At 38.0% G+C, this 18,187-nt stretch overlaps 1 protein-coding gene across 9 annotated transcripts in view; it reads left to right on the top strand.

Annotated features, from left to right (window-relative positions):
* The window catches only part of SiaT (beta-galactoside-a-2,6-sialyltransferase), a 73,591-nt gene extending 58,367 nt beyond the window's left edge, over nt 1-15,224 (top strand). For all 9 annotated transcript variants that reach the window (XM_073956796.1, XM_073956790.1, XM_073956791.1 and 6 more), the window contains exons 3-7: nt 5,218-5,739; nt 6,246-6,343; nt 6,895-7,174; nt 14,482-14,579; nt 14,790-15,224. In XM_073956796.1, the coding sequence (XP_073812897.1) occupies nt 5,218-5,739; nt 6,246-6,343; nt 6,895-7,174; nt 14,482-14,579; nt 14,790-14,954 (1,163 nt within the window). In that variant the 3' untranslated portion in view covers nt 14,955-15,224. The remainder of the gene's footprint in view (nt 1-5,217; nt 5,740-6,245; nt 6,344-6,894; nt 7,175-14,481; nt 14,580-14,789) is intronic.
* The last annotated feature ends 2,963 nt before the right edge of the window (nt 15,225-18,187 follow it).

The following is an 18,187-nucleotide window of genomic DNA, read 5'->3' as shown; positions in this document are numbered from 1 at the left end:
ACTTCATTATTACTCTCAAACACTATCAGTGTGTTTTGTAAACATTCCTCTCTATAATAGAGAAAGTTAAGCCAATGGGGTAATACTTCAGACTTAAAGCAATCAGATATCAAATTATACCAAAATAAAGACAAATAATAACAACCCAGCAAAATAAATTGGAAGTAGTGCAATGTGGACTAGTTCTGTCACGGCATGTTTTGATGCAGTTCAAACGGAGTCGTGAAAAAGGCACTCCAGTCCTCACATTTTAACTGCATTTGGATGCAATCCAAAGAATCACATCCACTTGTCACTTTTTAACAACATCCGGATGCAGTTCAGCGGAGTCGTGAAAAAGGCACTCCAATTCCTCACAATTTAACAGCATCCGGTTGCAGCCCAAAAGGAGTCGTGAAAAAGGCACTCCGTTCGCTACATTTTATTAGCAGTTGTTAGAGATCCCTACATGTACATAAATCAGTTTGTACATCTCTACAAGCAGCGGTATACATTTTACAAAAAGTGATAAGCGTGTTAGCATTTCCAAACATTTGTTAATAGAAACTAAATAATGTTTAATTTGTGAACATTTTTCCGGTAACTCACGAGAAGAAAATTTCCGAATGGAGTGCTGTTGGAGTACATGTGGAAAACTTAACTGGTGATCGGAAGACAACCCATTTAGCAGATGAAACAAAAACAGTTCAGCTTGGATAAAATGGAGAGCGGAGGAAACACGCATGTTTGCGATTGAATTCAATGGAGAATTTTCATAATTTGTGTTAATGTAATCAAGTTCTTAATATTTTTGTTTTACACAAATAATAAATGCATTTTTTTGTTCTGGGATATTTTGTAATGGCTTGCACAATTTCCGCAGAATGCCTGTATCAAAACACGTGCTTTGGACTGCCTCCTATTCTACCCCAAAGGGTTAGTTAAAATGCTATGCCAAAGGGTCAGTTAAAATGCAGTGCCAGAGGGTCAGTTTAAATGCAGTGCCAAAGGGTCAGTTAAAATGCAATGCCAAAGGGTCAGTTAAAATGCGGTGCCAAAGGGTCAGTTAAAATGCAGTGCAATGGAGTGCCTCTTTCAGTAGTCACGCTCTTGTAAAAATCATGAGTAAAAATGCATAATTTGATGCACTTCCAGATCACTTGTACATATCATTTAACTGCCTCTTTTTGCTGGGAACATTTTGAGAAGCTGCATCATAATGATGTCTTTGTCAACAACTTTTGAGGTAGATGTTTCCTACGTATAGAAAACATGCTAATTCGGTTGGAAAACAAGTAAAAAAGTATCAGTCGTGTTGGCCAACAGAGATATATCCTCAGCCTTGGACATAAAGCAGACAAGACTTGCCCATGAAAAAATATGTACCGTCGTAATGCGGAAAGCGAATACTCGTATAAGTTGTTACAACAAAAATTGAAGGTATTCGAAGGCCAAATTTTGAATCACTTTCTCAGTCGATATATTCATGTCCGTCCGTCCGTTCGCAACGTACAGCTGAAAATTGGGGAATATCACTTTTTGAGGAAGAACGCTATTGCTTTTGGTGAAAATCGGTTTAGATTTGGCTATAGCTCTCATATATATTTTTGGTCCATTTCACGTATTTGCTGCACTAAACGCTATATATGTCTGATTTCGATGAAATTTGGAATGTGTGGCTGAATTCGGTCTAGAAAAAAATATGTCGAATATTATCGAAATCACAACAGACAGCCACAGCATATTCCACTCAACTGGGCCAATTGCTTAAAAATATCAGCACAGGTTCGCTACGCCACGAGAGAGGTATCTGGAGAAAAGGAGACAAGAGAAACCTATTTCCCACTGGAAAAATAGAGAAATGGAAAATCCGGTATGTGAAAAAATCGAGATGATCAGGAGCCAGAATGAAGTCCGAAAATTCTAACAAATATTGAAACGTCAAACAGGCTCGTCCTAATGCAGAGACGAGCACGGCAATATGGTTACAGATATAATATTGTAAGCGCGATTGAAATAAATTCAAACCTGTCAGAATGCCGCCCTGAGAACTTCAATGGGGTGCCTCCTCATGTCTTTTACATGAGGAGACAAAGATTATTTCAGTACAGCTGCACGTGCAACGCATGCTTTTGATGAAGTACGGGTAGTATCAGTGTCTGGTAGAGTGTAAGTTTTGTTTGATGAGAGGTGGCTTTGCTTTTAAACTGTTTACTTAGACCAAAGTAGCATCTGTTGGCCAACATTATTCGTCTTTTAATTTCTGTGGCTGTTACGGATCGAGTTGATCGACCTATTATATCAATATCGTCTGCGTAGGCCAGTAACATTACATCCTTATTGTATATAGTACTATTTTTATCTCTATCGGTATATACCTTCGCTTCTCGTATGACCTTTTCCAATAGAATCTTAAATAGGTCACACGATAGACTGTCACTTTGCCTGAAACCTCGTTTTGTTTCAAAAGGTTCCGAGAGGTTCTTTCCTATTTTAACATCTGATCTTGTATTAGCCAATGTCATCCTGCATAATCTTATAAGTTTCGCAAGGATACCAAACTCAGACATGGCTTGGAACACCTTTGATCGAATTGGGCTGTCGAAGGCGGCCTTATAGTCGACGAACAGATGGTATGTGTCGATTTACCAGGTCTAAAACTGCATTGGTATGACCCGATCATGTTATTGACCATGGGTTTTTAACGTTCACACAGCACAATCGACAGCACTTTGTATGCGATTGGGAGCAGACTTATGCCTCTGTAGTTTGTACACACCGTCTTGTCTCCTTTCTTGTGTACGGGACATAGGAGGCTGAGGTTCCAATCGTTGGGTATGCTCTCTTCCTGCCAAATTTTGGTAATTAAATGATGCGTACACCTTATCAGCATTTCGCCACCGGTCTTGAACAGTTCGGCGGGAAGCCTATCAGCTCCTGCTGCTTTATTGTTTTTCAGCCGATTAATTGCTGTCATGATCTCGCTTTGGCTAGGTGGATGACATTAAACGTCGTCGTTTGCGATTGGTTCTGGTGTATCTTCATCGCCGCCGCTATTCGTTACTAAGAGCTTCATGAAATGCTCCTTCCAGATCCTCAGTACGCTATATGTATCAGTGACCAGATTCCCTTTATGATCTTTGCAGGAGAATGTGCCTATACCATACCCTTGATCTCACTAGGTGGATGACATTAAACGTCGTTGTTTGCGATTGGTTCTGGTGTATCTTCATCACCGCCGCTATTCGTTACTAAGAGCTTCATGAAATGCTCCTTCCAGATCCTCAGTACGCTATCTGTATCAGTGACCAGATTCCCTTTATGATCTTTGGTGTTTAACACTCTGGTAAAATTTTCGGACTTCATTCTGACTCCTGGACATCTCGAGTTTCTCACGCTCACGTTTTTCTTGCTCTTTCATTTTTCTTCTCCTCTCTCCTCTTCTCTCGATATTTTTCTTTCGCGCTTCGTGTTGTTCTGAATGCTCTGTATGCCGCTATCTTTTATTCAGTAGCCTTGCGGCACTCCTGATCGTACCATAGATTTTTAGGTGGTGGTTTTTGTTACCCAATCACATATTTTGCGGCAGTTTGAAGTGAGTGGGCTATTCTTTGCCACTACGCTGGCACATTATCGGGACAAGGAGTGCTGTCTTTCAGCATGTGAGTCAGTTGAGCGAAATAGGCTTGTGCTATATGTTCCCAGCAAAAAACCTCATTACAAACCTCCTTTCCCACCCATTATTTTAACAAGGGCATGTCACGCGAAATGTCTGGTTATTTTGTAACCACTGAAATAAGTAGTCAGAATCTACTCAGTATCTACTTATTTCAGTGGTTACCATCTACTTTGTTCAGTGGTTACAAAATAACCAGATATTTTGCGCGACATGCCCTTGTTAAAATAATAGGTGGGAAAGGAGGTTTGTAATGAGGATTTTTGCTGGGTTGTGTTTGCAGCTTCTCGACATCCAGCTTCCGTCCTGTGTTAGATCGCACTTTTGCCGCACCATTAAGACGAGTGAGTACCTTTGCTGCTACACGGAAATGGTCCGAATCGATGTTCCCTCCTCGAATCGATCGGACATCTAACACACTGGACAAGTGTCTTCCGTCTATCACAACATGATCATTCTGGTTTCTTGTTATCCCATTTGGGGATATCCACGTGGCGTTGTGTAACCATGTTTTTTGCCGCTGCAAAATCGAGCACCTCATTCCGTTGTCGGATGTTACCTCATGAAGGCTGAACTTTCCGATCGTGGTACCAAAGATATTTTCTCTCCCAATTTTAGGATTAAAATCTCCTAGAACAATCTTAATGTCATGGCCAGGGCAGCGGTCATATGCTCTCTCTAGGCGCTCGTAGAATATATCCTTGGTCTGTTCATCATTCCCTTCGATCGGGGCATGGGCGCAGATGAGACTGATGTTAAAAAACGTTGCTTTTATACGGATTGTGGGAATTCAACCGGAGTGAAGCTGGAGACGAGATTTTTAAGTCTCCTATTTATCATAAATTCAACACCTAGCTCATGTTTCATTTCATGGCAGCTATAATACAGTGCGTAATCGTTTGTTATTTTTACGTCTGCCCGGTTCCATCGCACTTCCTGTAAGGAAGCTTTGTGCTTAACAAGTACATCCGCCAGTGTGCAAACTGCACCTGCTCTGTAGAGAGTCCTGACATTCCAGGTGCAGTTTCGCAGATCAAGTTCCTTAAAACGTTTGCGGTGTTCGTCAACTTTTTCTTTGTATTTTCATAGTAGGCGGTGTTTTGACGGGGTGAGTTACTAGTCCAACGCCCAACCCAAGTTTTTAACGTTCATATGGGTGAATGCGCGGCACATGTTAGCTCACTACCTTTGACGGATGTTAAAGGCAGCTCCCCAGGTGACACCACGGGTAGGTCAGTTTCCACTTGAGATGAAAGAGGGACCAAGATAAATCCTGGGCTTTGCCATATTAAAGCCGGTCAGGACCGTTGCTTGGTATCATTCATCCCTTAAGTTACCCAGCTACACCAATACTGTCATAGGCTGAGGATGTTTAACTTTCCGCAAACCTCATTGCATCAGGTGCCAATATTACGCTCGAATATAGTTAAGATTCATATTTGCATATTTTAATTACAGATTAAGTTCAGTCACCTATTATAAACATTCTCTAACTTTTTTCCATACTTTCGAACTCCTTTAATCCACAAATTTAATCAAATTGTTTTTCCCTTCTCCAACAGGTTCCCGCAAGCGACGCAGTGTTTTTCACGTACGCTGGAATCCCAATGAACGTTTTATTGTGGAGTCGAATGAAAATCCAGCCATTAACTCTTCCAAGCTGGCACCACATCCCCGTCTAAAAGTGTCAAAGACCACAAAACTCAATTTGAATGCCAAACATTATCAATGCCATGATAAACTGTCACCGGTGTGTGCAAATAAGACGCAAGCTTTCAAGGAGCGGGTTTTGAAAATATTTGAAAAATCTTTAATGGAATCGGTGAATGAATCGAATTTCTATAATGTAGATTTCAAGCCGGTGTTTGGTGATAGTTTCGAAGAACAATATTATCCCTCCACTTGTCTTGTGATGGAAGCCGGGGTGCGAGTTCTTAAACGTAAAGATCCGCCATTTAATAAGCTGCAATTTGGCAAACTCTTTCCCAAACAGAAGTTGTTTCGCCAAAAGAAAAACATCAAAACATGTGCGATTGTGTCGAGTGCAGGATCAATGGCCGGTTCGAAATTGGGAAGGTTTATTGGTGAGTAGTCTAAAAACATTGAAGTTTAGATTTTCAAGACCCCAAAAAGAAAATTAACACCAGTGATAACTTTTGCATAGAAAGGCTTCACCACTGATAATTTCTGTAGGAAATAATGAAGAACATAAAACTATTAAAATATTCGCAAAATAAAATATTTTTATCTCTTGGTCCGTTTATTTTATTTTACAGATTTTTGTTTTAGTGGAAAGGAGAATCCACTGTGTTTCAATTTCCCTTGACTACCCTAACTTCCTATCATAAATATTCTGTTTTGAGACATTGCTGTAATTTTTTAAAGCAAAACATGGCAATTTAAAATATTCACGTCTGATTTTAGACATTTTATTTCGCATAAAATATCCTATTTTTTATTTTGTTATTGTTGTTGTTTTTGTTGCTGGTTCTGAGAAAGATGCCTAGATGCGATATGAAATATAAAAAAATATATATAAGAGGAATAAATACTTTAATAATGGAAATTTTACTCTAATTTCATTATTTAGATAGTCATGACATCGTAATGAGATTTAATCACGCTCCGACGCGGGGTTTCGAAGTCGATGTGGGCAGTAAAACGACAATACGTGTGGTGAATTCGCAAGTAAGTAACACGTTGAGAAGAAGAAGAATCAACCGCAAGGGGAATTATTTTTTCACGGTAATGGTGCGGTGGATGGTTGATGATGACTGCTGAGTGGATTGAATGCGTAGCTCGAGCTAAACGGTACAAAATATGAAGGTAGAAAAACAATAACAACAAAACATAACGTAACGTAACGAAACATCATCATCATCGGCTGTTTACGCAAAATAAATATCTTTATGATTTTTGATGGTTTTTATTTTATTTGTTTTTTGTTGTTGTTGTTATTATTATTTTTTCCTTCTTGATATCTGCTTTTAAAACTGAACGCTCGATTTATTGTCTTTGTATTCAATGCGTATCGTCACTCTCGTGATGAATATTATTTTCATGTTTTGCATTGCCCCCATAAACAACAACATTGCGGTAAATAAACAACCGCATTGCCCAGCCCAGCCTATCCATTCTACCCATTGACAGACCAACCAATCCACCCACCCACCACCCACCTGCCATTGCCAGTAATACGAAATACTCCAACAAAAGATTTATTTTTCACTTCCTTTTAGGTTGTCACAAAGCCTGAATTCGATTTTGCCCATGCTCCCATATTTCAAAATGTCACCATTGCAGCCTGGGATCCCGGCAAATATAATGGCACCCTGGAAGATTGGCTGACCACATCGGATTATGATTTATTCACCAATTATGAAATTTATAGGCGTCGTTACCCGAAGTCACGTGCCTTTCTCATTGATCCGCATTCAATATGGCGTCTGTGGCAAAGTTTGCAAATGTTTGCCGGCAATAGACCATTGCGAAAAAATCCACCCAGTTCAGGATTTATAGGTAAGTAAATTATTAATAAATTAATTATTTTTCAGTTCACTTGCAGTATAAATACTCAAATATTTTTGAAGAATCGAGAATCGACTTTAGAGGATCTTTTTGTTTTTTTTACCGAATGTAGTCCTTGTGGATGACTTAGGGGTGGGAAATACCAAGCCACGGTGGTGGCTGCATTTAACATGGCAAAATCCAGGACTTAACTTGGTGCCTCTTTAATCTGAAGTGGACACTGACCTTCCCGTGGTGTCACCAGGAGTGTTGACTGTAAAACCCGTTGAAGGTAGTGAGCTAACATGTATGTATTTGTGAGCACTGGGAAACTTATGTGTCAAATGGCTAAGTGAATGTGCCTGGTCTAAAGCAGCATTAGTATACATATGTTCCGATTCATATTGGCTCAATGATGTGGAGCCTACTTTTTATAGCCGGGTCCGAACGGCGTGTCTTTTTGATTTTTCGAGTGTTATAGGCAGTTTCCAAGGTGACACCACGGGGGCAGCTGCCCCCCCCCCCCCCCTAGAACCTTCAAAAAGTTTTGAAAAATTATACTGTTATACAAAAGTTGAAAAAATTGCAGATTTGTTGATGTACAAATCACACATATTCCAATATTTGTGTGTATATGTGGATTTGGTTTTCATTTCTCATTTGGCTCTCATTTATGGAACATAGTTGTACAAATGTACATTCAAATTAGTAGTATTTCGCATAGGATACGTAACGGCAGTCGCACGATAGTTTGCGAAATACATGAACGCATTTTTAGACGGAAGCGAGTGACTGTTTTCCTTTCGTGCAGGTTTCCGTGCGACATACATGAACAGGCGGTAAATTAATTTGAAAAGAATCCAAAAATATAGGTTTCAAAACTGTACCCCTATCATCTAGGAGAAGGGGGTGTTTTCAAGGGAAGAATTTTTTTATTTGCTGACAGATGAATACATACTAAAACTTGTTTAAAATTTCTTTACTGTTCAAAAAATCGAACACTAAGTACGAAATGGGTTAAACAGGTAAACAGAGACATACATATATTAACATTATCTAGGTATGCTATATGTATATGTTAAGAAATTACTATGCTAGAACCACAAGAGAATGTCGGAGCAATCGATTTGGTCCAAAATTTGCACACCGTATTATTTCATCAAGTCATGTATCAAGTCGGATATAGTCCATATCAATCCCATTCTTCGGGTACCTCCCATTCAAAATTTTTGTTTTTATTTACATTTCTCTATAAATTGGGTGCAATTTAAGGGTTCATAGTGATCAAAATACTTCTCCGCCAATAGACATGGGTCCACGTTTTGGTATAGCCCCTAAACAACAATACCGCCTAATTTCAAGTATTTTACAAAATTTTATCTGACCAGATAAGGTTTGATAGTAGATAATTGGTTTATGAAGTGGTTAAACAAATTCGCCTAAAATTGTGGGCAGTGGTACTTTCGTAACGGAAAGAAACTATCTATTCCATATTAGTTCAGAATACTTCATGGTGGACGTTTTTTACTTGTTTTTGATTAGGTAGGTACCTAAATAAAGGTTTTAAAATTGTGTATGTAAAAACTATACAAAAAAAGAAGTTGCCTGCCCCCCTAGATTTGATCCTGGCTACGCCCTTGGCGCACGATAACTCTCGAAGGCAATAACCGAGTTGGTCTATACTTTGCACATTATAATATCTCTACGGGACAAATATGGTCTACTCGTTCGCGTACCTCCTACACAAAGATTTTGGAAAAGTGAATTTTAAGACCTCTTCCCGAATCCTTTTGATATTTGTTTTAACAATTTGTATACGCAGTCATATCAAAATGGGACTAAAGAAAATGTTGAAGCTGTGAAAATTCTCTACAAGATTGGATGATTTATTTTTTCTTAGACTGTACCATTTTCAAGATATATAACTTTAATTTGGGCAATTGCAGTAATGACATTGTTTTATAAGGAGGCGATACAGCCAGTGCATTGTCTCAATTTGAACTTCTATATCTTAAAAACGGTAAAACCTACGAAAATATAGTGCAGGTCAATCTTATGGATAATATTCACAGCTACAACATTTTCTTTAGGCCCAATTACATAGCACTCGCGGTTTCCTAGCTAAATCGTAACAACCTAAAGAACCCCTAAAAATATGAACATAAATCGCGATTTATTTGAAAATCCCTCAGGCGATTTTTTTTTTTTTGTTTCTTGATATTTCTCATCTATGAGCGTTGTAGTTTCAGAATCTGCAAAAACCTCCCAGGCGTAAGCGCCTTCCATTTAAAATTAGTTAAGGCGCACCGTGAGAATCATTTAGAATCAGGTTACAGGTGAGTCGCTTTAGCTGGTCAGCTAAACAAATGAGGTCCCAATCCACATGCCGGCATGAGTTAGATATCGTGGCATCAGTTTGGGCCCAATACGAATTGAGGCGGCTGCATCGTCCGGATCATAACTGGGCTAAAACCACTCGTGTTTGCCTTGGCAGCTAGCGTTCTTCTGCTGCGATGGATGGAGGGTGGTCTCCAAGTATGGAGTTCACATTATATCCCTGTACTGCCTGCGCAACCATGTCAGTGTGAATGCTATCCAAGCCTGCCTGATAGGCTCGTTGATCTAGAAGTTCTCTTTTATGCCTTTGGACCTCTCTCTCTTCTGACGAGCCTGGTCGTGGAAGCCTTTCCATTAAATCGGGGATGCTCACTGCGATAACACCCAAACTGATACTGTATCGACAATATCTTGTTGTGCTGACGCACGGGTAAAACCTTCGTCTCTTCATGAGGAGGCAACCTGTTGCAGTCCTCATGGCGGCATTCTGGGAGGTTTGAATCTTCTTCCACTGTGTAGCGCTAACATTTAACATTCCTGGTCAAAACTCTGTTACTTTTGAACAGATAGAGATATTTTTATAATTTTTGTTTTTTGTTCGACATGATCAGCTAGTAGCTGCAGAATTCAAGGTCAAAGTTAAAAATTTTAGTTTTTTTTCATATATTGCATCAAAATATGAGTGTTTTTGAGTTTTTCATATGTTCTAACTATTTAAAAAGGCTAGACACCAATAAAGATTAATATACAATAAATTATTATTATTATTATTATTTTTTTTTTTTTTTTTTTTTTTTTTGAAAAACTCCTTGGGTTTTCATAAAACTCATTTAACTCTTATAAAAACTCATATATTAAAAAAATTTCCATTTGTTTTAAAAGAGCTATAATTTATATGGGAAACGGTATAAAAAAACAACCATGTAATTTCAAAAAATTTAAAAAAGTGTTAAACGGATGGAACGGGACGGATACAAAAGTATATATCGGATGAAAGAGGACACTCCCGGGCATCATTCTGTGAAAACGGAACTTTGTTCCAAGCTGTTCCCTAAAAGTTCTAGCTCACTTCGTGTAAACGCTACGACAATTTATTGAACCGGTTCTTAAAGAAAACAATTCTGCCTACCTAACAAAAACAATGAACATAATATCTGTAATAGTTTACGAGAATTAGCTATTTCTTTTTCCAGAAATTTGCAAAAATTACATATTTTTCAAAATTGCAAAAAAAAATATCGTCTTTAGGAGCACGCCACGCCCCCACCTTCCAACATTTTTACCAAACTTTTTGGTTTCCTTAGTTTCAATATGTTTACTATCGAGTCCCATTTAGAAATTAACAATCGGGGACGACAACAAATTGGGGTTTCGGCCAGGAAAAACGATTTCTGAACCACTGTGCGACGTAGACAGAGGGGATGTCATAAGTATGTATATTCTTGAACAAGGTCGAGTGTCGTTTTCAATGGCAGGCAAATTTCGAATATAATCTATATCGGTAAACGTTTTCTCCCACATACTGTATTTCCCGATTTTAGGTATTTTGAAGATATTAGCTACAATTTTCGACCATACTACCTGTAATTCGTCATTTGAAATTCCTAGTGCCTACAGAGTTTCTCCCCCAAAAATATTCAATGTGGGTACATGTTTTAGCCCCTAAATAACCACCCGGTTTAGGTATATTGAGGATTTGAGCTACATTCTTTGACCGAACTACCGGTAATTTTGCATTTCAGGTTCACAGTGGTTATAAAACATCTTTACCAAATATTGTAAACATTGTTCCATGTTTGGTATAGTCCCAATTAGGGTGGTTTTAAAAAACATTAACATTTTATTTTTGCATGCGAAGGCATTTTTTATTTAATTAATTAATTCTCTTTCGATTTGAGCTTTCATGACCTAAGAGATACATTGAAAAATTAGGAGTCTACCGAAGTCCCACGCATCCAACCATTACGCTACGTTTCACGGGTGGTTAAGGCGATCTTCAGGCGTATTAGGATGTTGTTTTTTTTTTGTTTTCATAGTAATTTGTGAGGGGCCAAAGGTGATTTTTCTCGAAATAGCGCAAAAGGCCACATTTACTGTGCAATCGATGAGAACCTTTTACCAGTTCATTGCTGTGGCTAGAAAACGAATAATATAAAAATGTATGAAAATCGGGTAAGATTTTGATACTGCTCGAATAGTGTATTTGGCCTTTTAGCCTTTTATTAAAATCTAGACGACTTCACAATTTGTTGTAGGATTACTTTTTTAGCCACAGGAATGAACTTTTTAAATTTTCTTGAGGAGGCTTCTATCATATCAATTAATGCGCTACGATTTATATAGGCTTAGTTATATTGGACCTTTTTTTTCATGGCTGACTTACTCAGGAAAGGTGGGGATTTGACACCGCCAAAAATGTTGACGTTATGGTCTGGGATTAAACCGCTGACCTTCTGCACCACGGTGGATCGCAATTACTAACCGTTGACGCAGATTAGCCGATTGATCTTTAAAAAACACACCAAGTACTGCCTTATCTGACGTATTGACGTATCGTTTATTTTTGTCTATAAACTGGATTTCCAGGATTTTCCGCAAGGTAAATAACTGGTCAATGATGGATTTGCCAGGTCTAAAGCCGCATTGGTATGACCGAATTATTTCATTGACCATAGGCTTTGACACTACCTTGTATGCAATAGGAAACAAACTTATACCCTATAGTTTGAGCACACAGTATGTTCTCCTTTCTTGTGGACGGAACATAAAATGATCACGTTTCAATCATTGGGTAGGCGTTCCACTTGCCAGATGGTGTTGTTTAGCTGATCAATACCAACTTCTGGGATTGGATCTGTGGTATCTCCATTGTCCTCTTTAATATTGAACATCATGAATTTTGCTATTATTTCATAACCTCCGCACACTATATGTATCTGTTACCTTGCTGGCCGCTACAAGAGGATGTGCCTATACCAAAGACATCAGTTTGATTTTTAACTCTATGGCAGAATTTTCGGATTTCATTCTGGCTGTTGTACATCTCGATTTATTTACTTAACAATTTTCCATTTATCTCTTGTTCCTGCGCAAAAAAAACATTTCTCCTCTCTCATTTTCTGCCGATACATCTTTCGTCAGTTACGTGTTATTACTGATTTTAGAGCAGCCTTATACATATATCACATTCGTCTCTTCGGTAGCAGCACGAGTTCCTTGGCGGAGATCTATGGTATCCAAGTGCGGATTTTGTGGCTGTTTGCATGGTGTGGGTTATATTTTGCCACTGTCCTTATATGTTATCTGTCGCTATCAGTTGTGATTGCAGCTAACCAATGACAAAATTCAGCGTCGTACTTTATTTGCTGCGCCTATTCGGGTACGCACCGTTGCTGCAGCAAAGATGTGATCCGAGTAGATGTTCGCTGCTCGGAACGATCGTAGCTTATCCGTTGACAGCCAGGTGTTCTCATGAATATCGTGAAGCCATCTACCATATTTTCTGCAGCTGCGGAGTCTATCAGCCTCATTCCATTGTCAGATGGTTCACTGGGTAGGCTGAATTTCCCGACTCTTGGTCCAAAGAATTCTCCTTTCCATTTTTGACCATTTTGACGGTCATATGTTTTTCTAAGCGCTCGTAAAATATATCTTTGGTCTATTCATGTGAAGCTGGAGACCAGATTTTGACATCCAACCACTTACAAATCCGCAACCAATCCCATGCTTTTAGGTGTTGTGACGCCTTTCCCAATCCATCGTATATTCTGTATGGCAGTAGTGTCGGCGTTATACATCTGCTAGTGCGTAAACTGCACCTTCTCTATAAAAAGTCCGAACATTCCTAAGGCAGATTCGCAGATCATGGCCCATTTACGGGATCGTCAAATTTAGAGGGTTTGTTTTTTCTTTGTTTTATCATTGTATGTTGCTTTTTGGAGGGTTCTTTAATTCTTATTGGTGAAAGCGTGGCACTGGTTAGCTCACTACTTTTAACGCGTGTTAAAGGCTGCTCCCCAAGGGACAACACTGGGAGGTCAATGTCCACTTGAAATTAAATAGATACCAATATGGGTCCTGGACATTGCCATGTTACAGCCGGTCAAGGTCTTTGTTTGGTATCTTTTATCCCCTACGTCACCCGTCGGAGACCCTTGATCATCATAAGATTCTAAGTCGATATAACGGCGTCCTTCGATCTGTTGACATCAAGATATAAGGGCTATAAATATTTCCGCCGAAATTTGTTGTTGCAGCTTCACGTCTTGATATAGCCCATTTGGGGGTATAAAACATTCCCGTAGAGAATGGTCGGTACAGGTCCACGTTTTGATATAGCTCCAATAGAAGGGTATCTCTCGATTTTCGGTTTTTTGAAGGTTTTAACCCAATTAGTCCAGCGAAATGGCTAACATTTATTATTTATTCCGTTGGAGGTACAAAACATTATTGCGGAGAATTATCGGTTTCTTGTATAATGGAACGAACTTAATGAAATCTCTTTTTAAATAACTCATGCTATACTCTCCGTATGTACCTGTTAAAAGTTGGATATGTTCATAGTACATTTAGGCCATGTTCAGATTATAGCTTTTTGCAGGGTTAACCTTCTTTATGAGGGTTTATTTAAAAACAAAATCAGTGGAATTGACATTTGAAACCCAGTAGGTTCGGTTAATCCGGTTATATATAAACGTACTATTAGTTTCACCACTCCTGTTTTATGTACAATCATAGGCTGAAAGTATTTAGCAGTAGCAAAGCCGGCTGATATAGTTTTTGCTCAAACCCTTTTCAATTACGAGTATATATGTATTGTTATTTCTTAAATCTACACATTTTCTCACTAAACCCCTCCCTAACACCCTTATCTTAATGCTCAATTTTTGTAATTGTTTCAGCGAAAATTTATGATCCAGCCTACTAAAACTTAAAAAAGCCAATTTTAACACAGTTCTTCTTCTCGTTTTTTTCTTTAACAGGTTTGGCTCTCCTACTACCTCATTGTCCAGTGGTTGATTTTATCGAATATATGCCATCGACACGTCTAAATGGTCGATGCCATTACTACAGCAAGGAGGTGGGTTCAATTAACATTTACAAAAACACATTATCCAACAAAAGCAAAACATAATACAAAATATATTGTTACTGTTGTTGCTGTTGCATGACCTCAGTTAATATAAACACGACAACAAAAAACCAAACATTTTGAGTTTTCATTGAAAATCGTTTTCGTTTTCCTCGTTTTATTCACTCCTTCCATTTCTTCTTCTTCTCAATTTCGCAGATCAATTCGGCCTGTACATTTGGCTCCTGGCATCCCCTGGCTGCTGAGAAATTAATGGCCTTGGATATGAATGTGGCCGATGATATGTCCGTCTTTCAGTTTGGAATCCTACGAATGCGACGTCCAGATAAATTGTTATGTGGCTTTAATTTTCTTGGTTATTGAGGCAACAGTAGCAGCGGCGGATAAAAAGGAAAATGATGGTGGTGGAAAATTCAACAGTATTGTGGAAAAAGCAACAATTACAACAACAGCATGCCATAACATTTAAACAAGAATCATTGAATTGGTGGAAACAAAAAATATTTACTTTTTATTCTGGTGGATGGGGACATGGTTCGCTGAAATATGAAAATAAAAAACAAATCAAATTAGCAACAATTGGATGGAGAAAAGAAGAAAAGAAAAATAAACATTAAAAGCAGGAAATCACAAGAGATGAAAGTGTTTTACTTTTTTATGCGGGTTAAATTGATGACAGTTGGCATTAAGGTAGTTAAATAAATGAGTGGTTTCCATTAGCCTTAAGAGTTGGCGGTAAGAGTGGATTACACAGGGCAACACAAAATGAGGTGTGAAAAAGTTTTACATCGAGAGGTAGACTAAATAGAGGACCAATATATTCCCTCTATTGTACTATAATGCAAATAATCGCCCTAAGATTCTGTGTTACCCTTGCAAATATAGCGACTTTAGACATATTACTGGTAACACTTCGGAGAAATTTTTTATGGAAATTTTTATCACACTAGTGTCTCAGTGTATCGGTTTTTTTGGTCTTTGAAAACTTCTTTAAAAGTGGGTTTTTTTTCTAAAGTGGGTGGATTTTCTAAAGAATATTTTTTCCCAAAAACATCACAGCAATAAACGTGGATTTCCAAAAGAATATTTTTTCCCAAAAATATCACAGCAATAAACGTGGATTTTCTTAAGAATATTTTTTCTCATAAACGAAATAAACGTGGATTTTCTAAAGAATATTTTTTCTCAAAAGCATCACAGCAATAATCGTGGATTTTCTAAAGAATATTTTTTCCCAAAAATATCACAGCAATAAACTTGGATTTTCTGAAGAATATTATTTTCCAAAAATATCGCAGCAATAAACGTGGATTTTCTAAAGAATATTTTTTTCCAAAAATATCACAGCAATAAACGTAGATTTACTAGAGAATATTTTTTTCAAAAATATCACAGCAATAAACGTGGATTTTCTAAAGAATATTTTTTTCCAAAAATATCACAGCAATAAACGTGGATTTTCTAAAGAATATTTTTTACCAAAAATATCACAGCAATAAACGTGGATTTTCTAAAGAAAAAATTTTTCCCAAAACTATCAGAGCAATAAACGTGGATTTTCTAAAGAATATCTTTTGTCCAAAAATATCACAACAACAAACGTGGATTGTCTAAAGAATATTATTTCCAAAAATATCACAGCAATAAACGTGGATTTTCTAAAGAATATTTTACCAAAAAATATCACAGCAATTAAACGAGGATTTTCTAAAGAATATTTTTTCCCAAAAACGCAATAAACGTGGATTTTCTAAAGAATATTTTTTTCCCAAAAACACAATAAACGTGGATTTCTTAAAGAATATTTTTTCCCAAAAATATAACATGAATAAAGGTGGATTTTCTAAAGAATATTTTTTGCCAAAAATATCACAGCAATAAACGTAGATTTTCAAAAGAATATTTTTTCCCAAAAATATCACAGCAATAAACGTGGATTTTCTAAAGAATATTTTTTTTTTTTCCAAAAATATCACAGCAATAAAAGTGGATTTTCTAAGGAATATTTTTGTCGTTGACCATTTTTTCGATGCATGCAGTAGGCCATGGTCTACTGATGATCTTTGCGTATTCTTCCGGACTCATTAGTAAACCCCATAGCAACTATTCGATTACCTCCCAACAACCCTATTCCCCATAGCGCCTTTTGACTACCTTGGCATAAGTAGATGGGATCTTCATCGGTGTTATGTTCATCAGAAGATCTTATCCTCTTCGCCGCTTCCGAGAAAGTGGAGGGAGTATTATTGATTCTTCTTAACTTCAGCATTGAGCCCCTGACCACTGCACTCTTTTCGTTGTAAGTTTAGCAAAACTCTCGCTTAGAGAATATGTGGACATCCTATTTATTGGGGTTTTCCACAACAGAGGTGTTTTTTCATTCCAAGCCTATAGGAGTGGTCAAGTTAAATTTCTCCCTACGGTTCCCTGCCTCCTCCTCCCTTTTTCCTTTAGGTTGCGTGCTTGTAGCCGTACCTTCGACCTTACGAGAAATTTTCTCACGATCGCTTGATGACGACGAGGTGTGGCTAACAGGTAGATCACTGGACCCAGCAGGTTCGAAGATGTGCTATTCGAACCACTTTTTGGTATAGCCCCAATATAACGGAATCTCCCGATTTTCGGTATTTTGGGGAATTTAGGTACATTTTTTGACCGAACTACTTGTAATTTCACGTTTGGGGTTCCTAGTGGTCACAAAATATCTCCACCAAACACCGTCAACATAGGTCCATGTTTTGGTATGAAACCGTTCATCCCGATTTGAGGTTCCCAGTGACCGCAAAACATCTCCACCAAAAACCATCAACATAGGTCCATGTTTTGGTATAGCCCCCATATAACGGTACCTCCCGATTTTCGGTATTTTGAAGATTTTACCTACAATTTTTGACCGAACTACCTGTAAATTGACAGATGAGGTTCCTAGTAATCACAAAACATCTCCACCTAAAACTGTCAACATAGGTCCATGTTTTGGTATAGCCCCCGTATAAAGTTACCTCCCGGTTTTCGGTATTTGAAGATTTTAGCTACAATTTTCGACCGAACTATTTCTAAGTCGACATTTGAGGTTCCCAGTGCTCACACAACATCTCCATCAAAAACTGTCAACATAGGTCCATGTTTTGGTATTGCCCCCATATAACGGTACCTCCCGTTTTTTGGATTTTTGTTACAATTTTTTCCCAAGTATCTGCAATTCGACATTTGAGTTTCCCAGTGGTCACAAAACTTCTCCACCAAAACATAGGTCCACACTTTGATATAGCCCCATATAAGGTTCCCGACCGATTGAATACATTTTTATGCTTTTTGTAGCTTATTTAGTTATCAGTGGTCACAAAACATTTCCGCCTAAAATTGTGGACAGGAAAGAAAATAATTATTCCGTCTTAGCTCAGAATATTTTATGGTGGAGGGTATAAAAAGTTCGGCCCGGCCGAACTTAACGCTTTTTTAATTGTTTTTATTTTCTTTCCATATCCCCGTAGTAAGTTTTTTGTCTGCGGGAAACTCAATGTTTGCAGAAGTAGGTGATCGCACCACTCTACCCCAGACTGGTCATGTTGCAATGAATTCCCCTAATTAGGGCA

Source organism: Musca autumnalis, unplaced genomic scaffold, assembly GCF_047663935.1.
Source record: "Musca autumnalis isolate F117 unplaced genomic scaffold, ASM4766393v1 scaffold_5, whole genome shotgun sequence".
Taxonomy (NCBI): domain Eukaryota; kingdom Metazoa; phylum Arthropoda; class Insecta; order Diptera; family Muscidae; genus Musca; species Musca autumnalis.
Note: the sequence above shows the minus strand (reverse complement) of the source record. Positions and strands in the feature narration are given on the sequence as shown.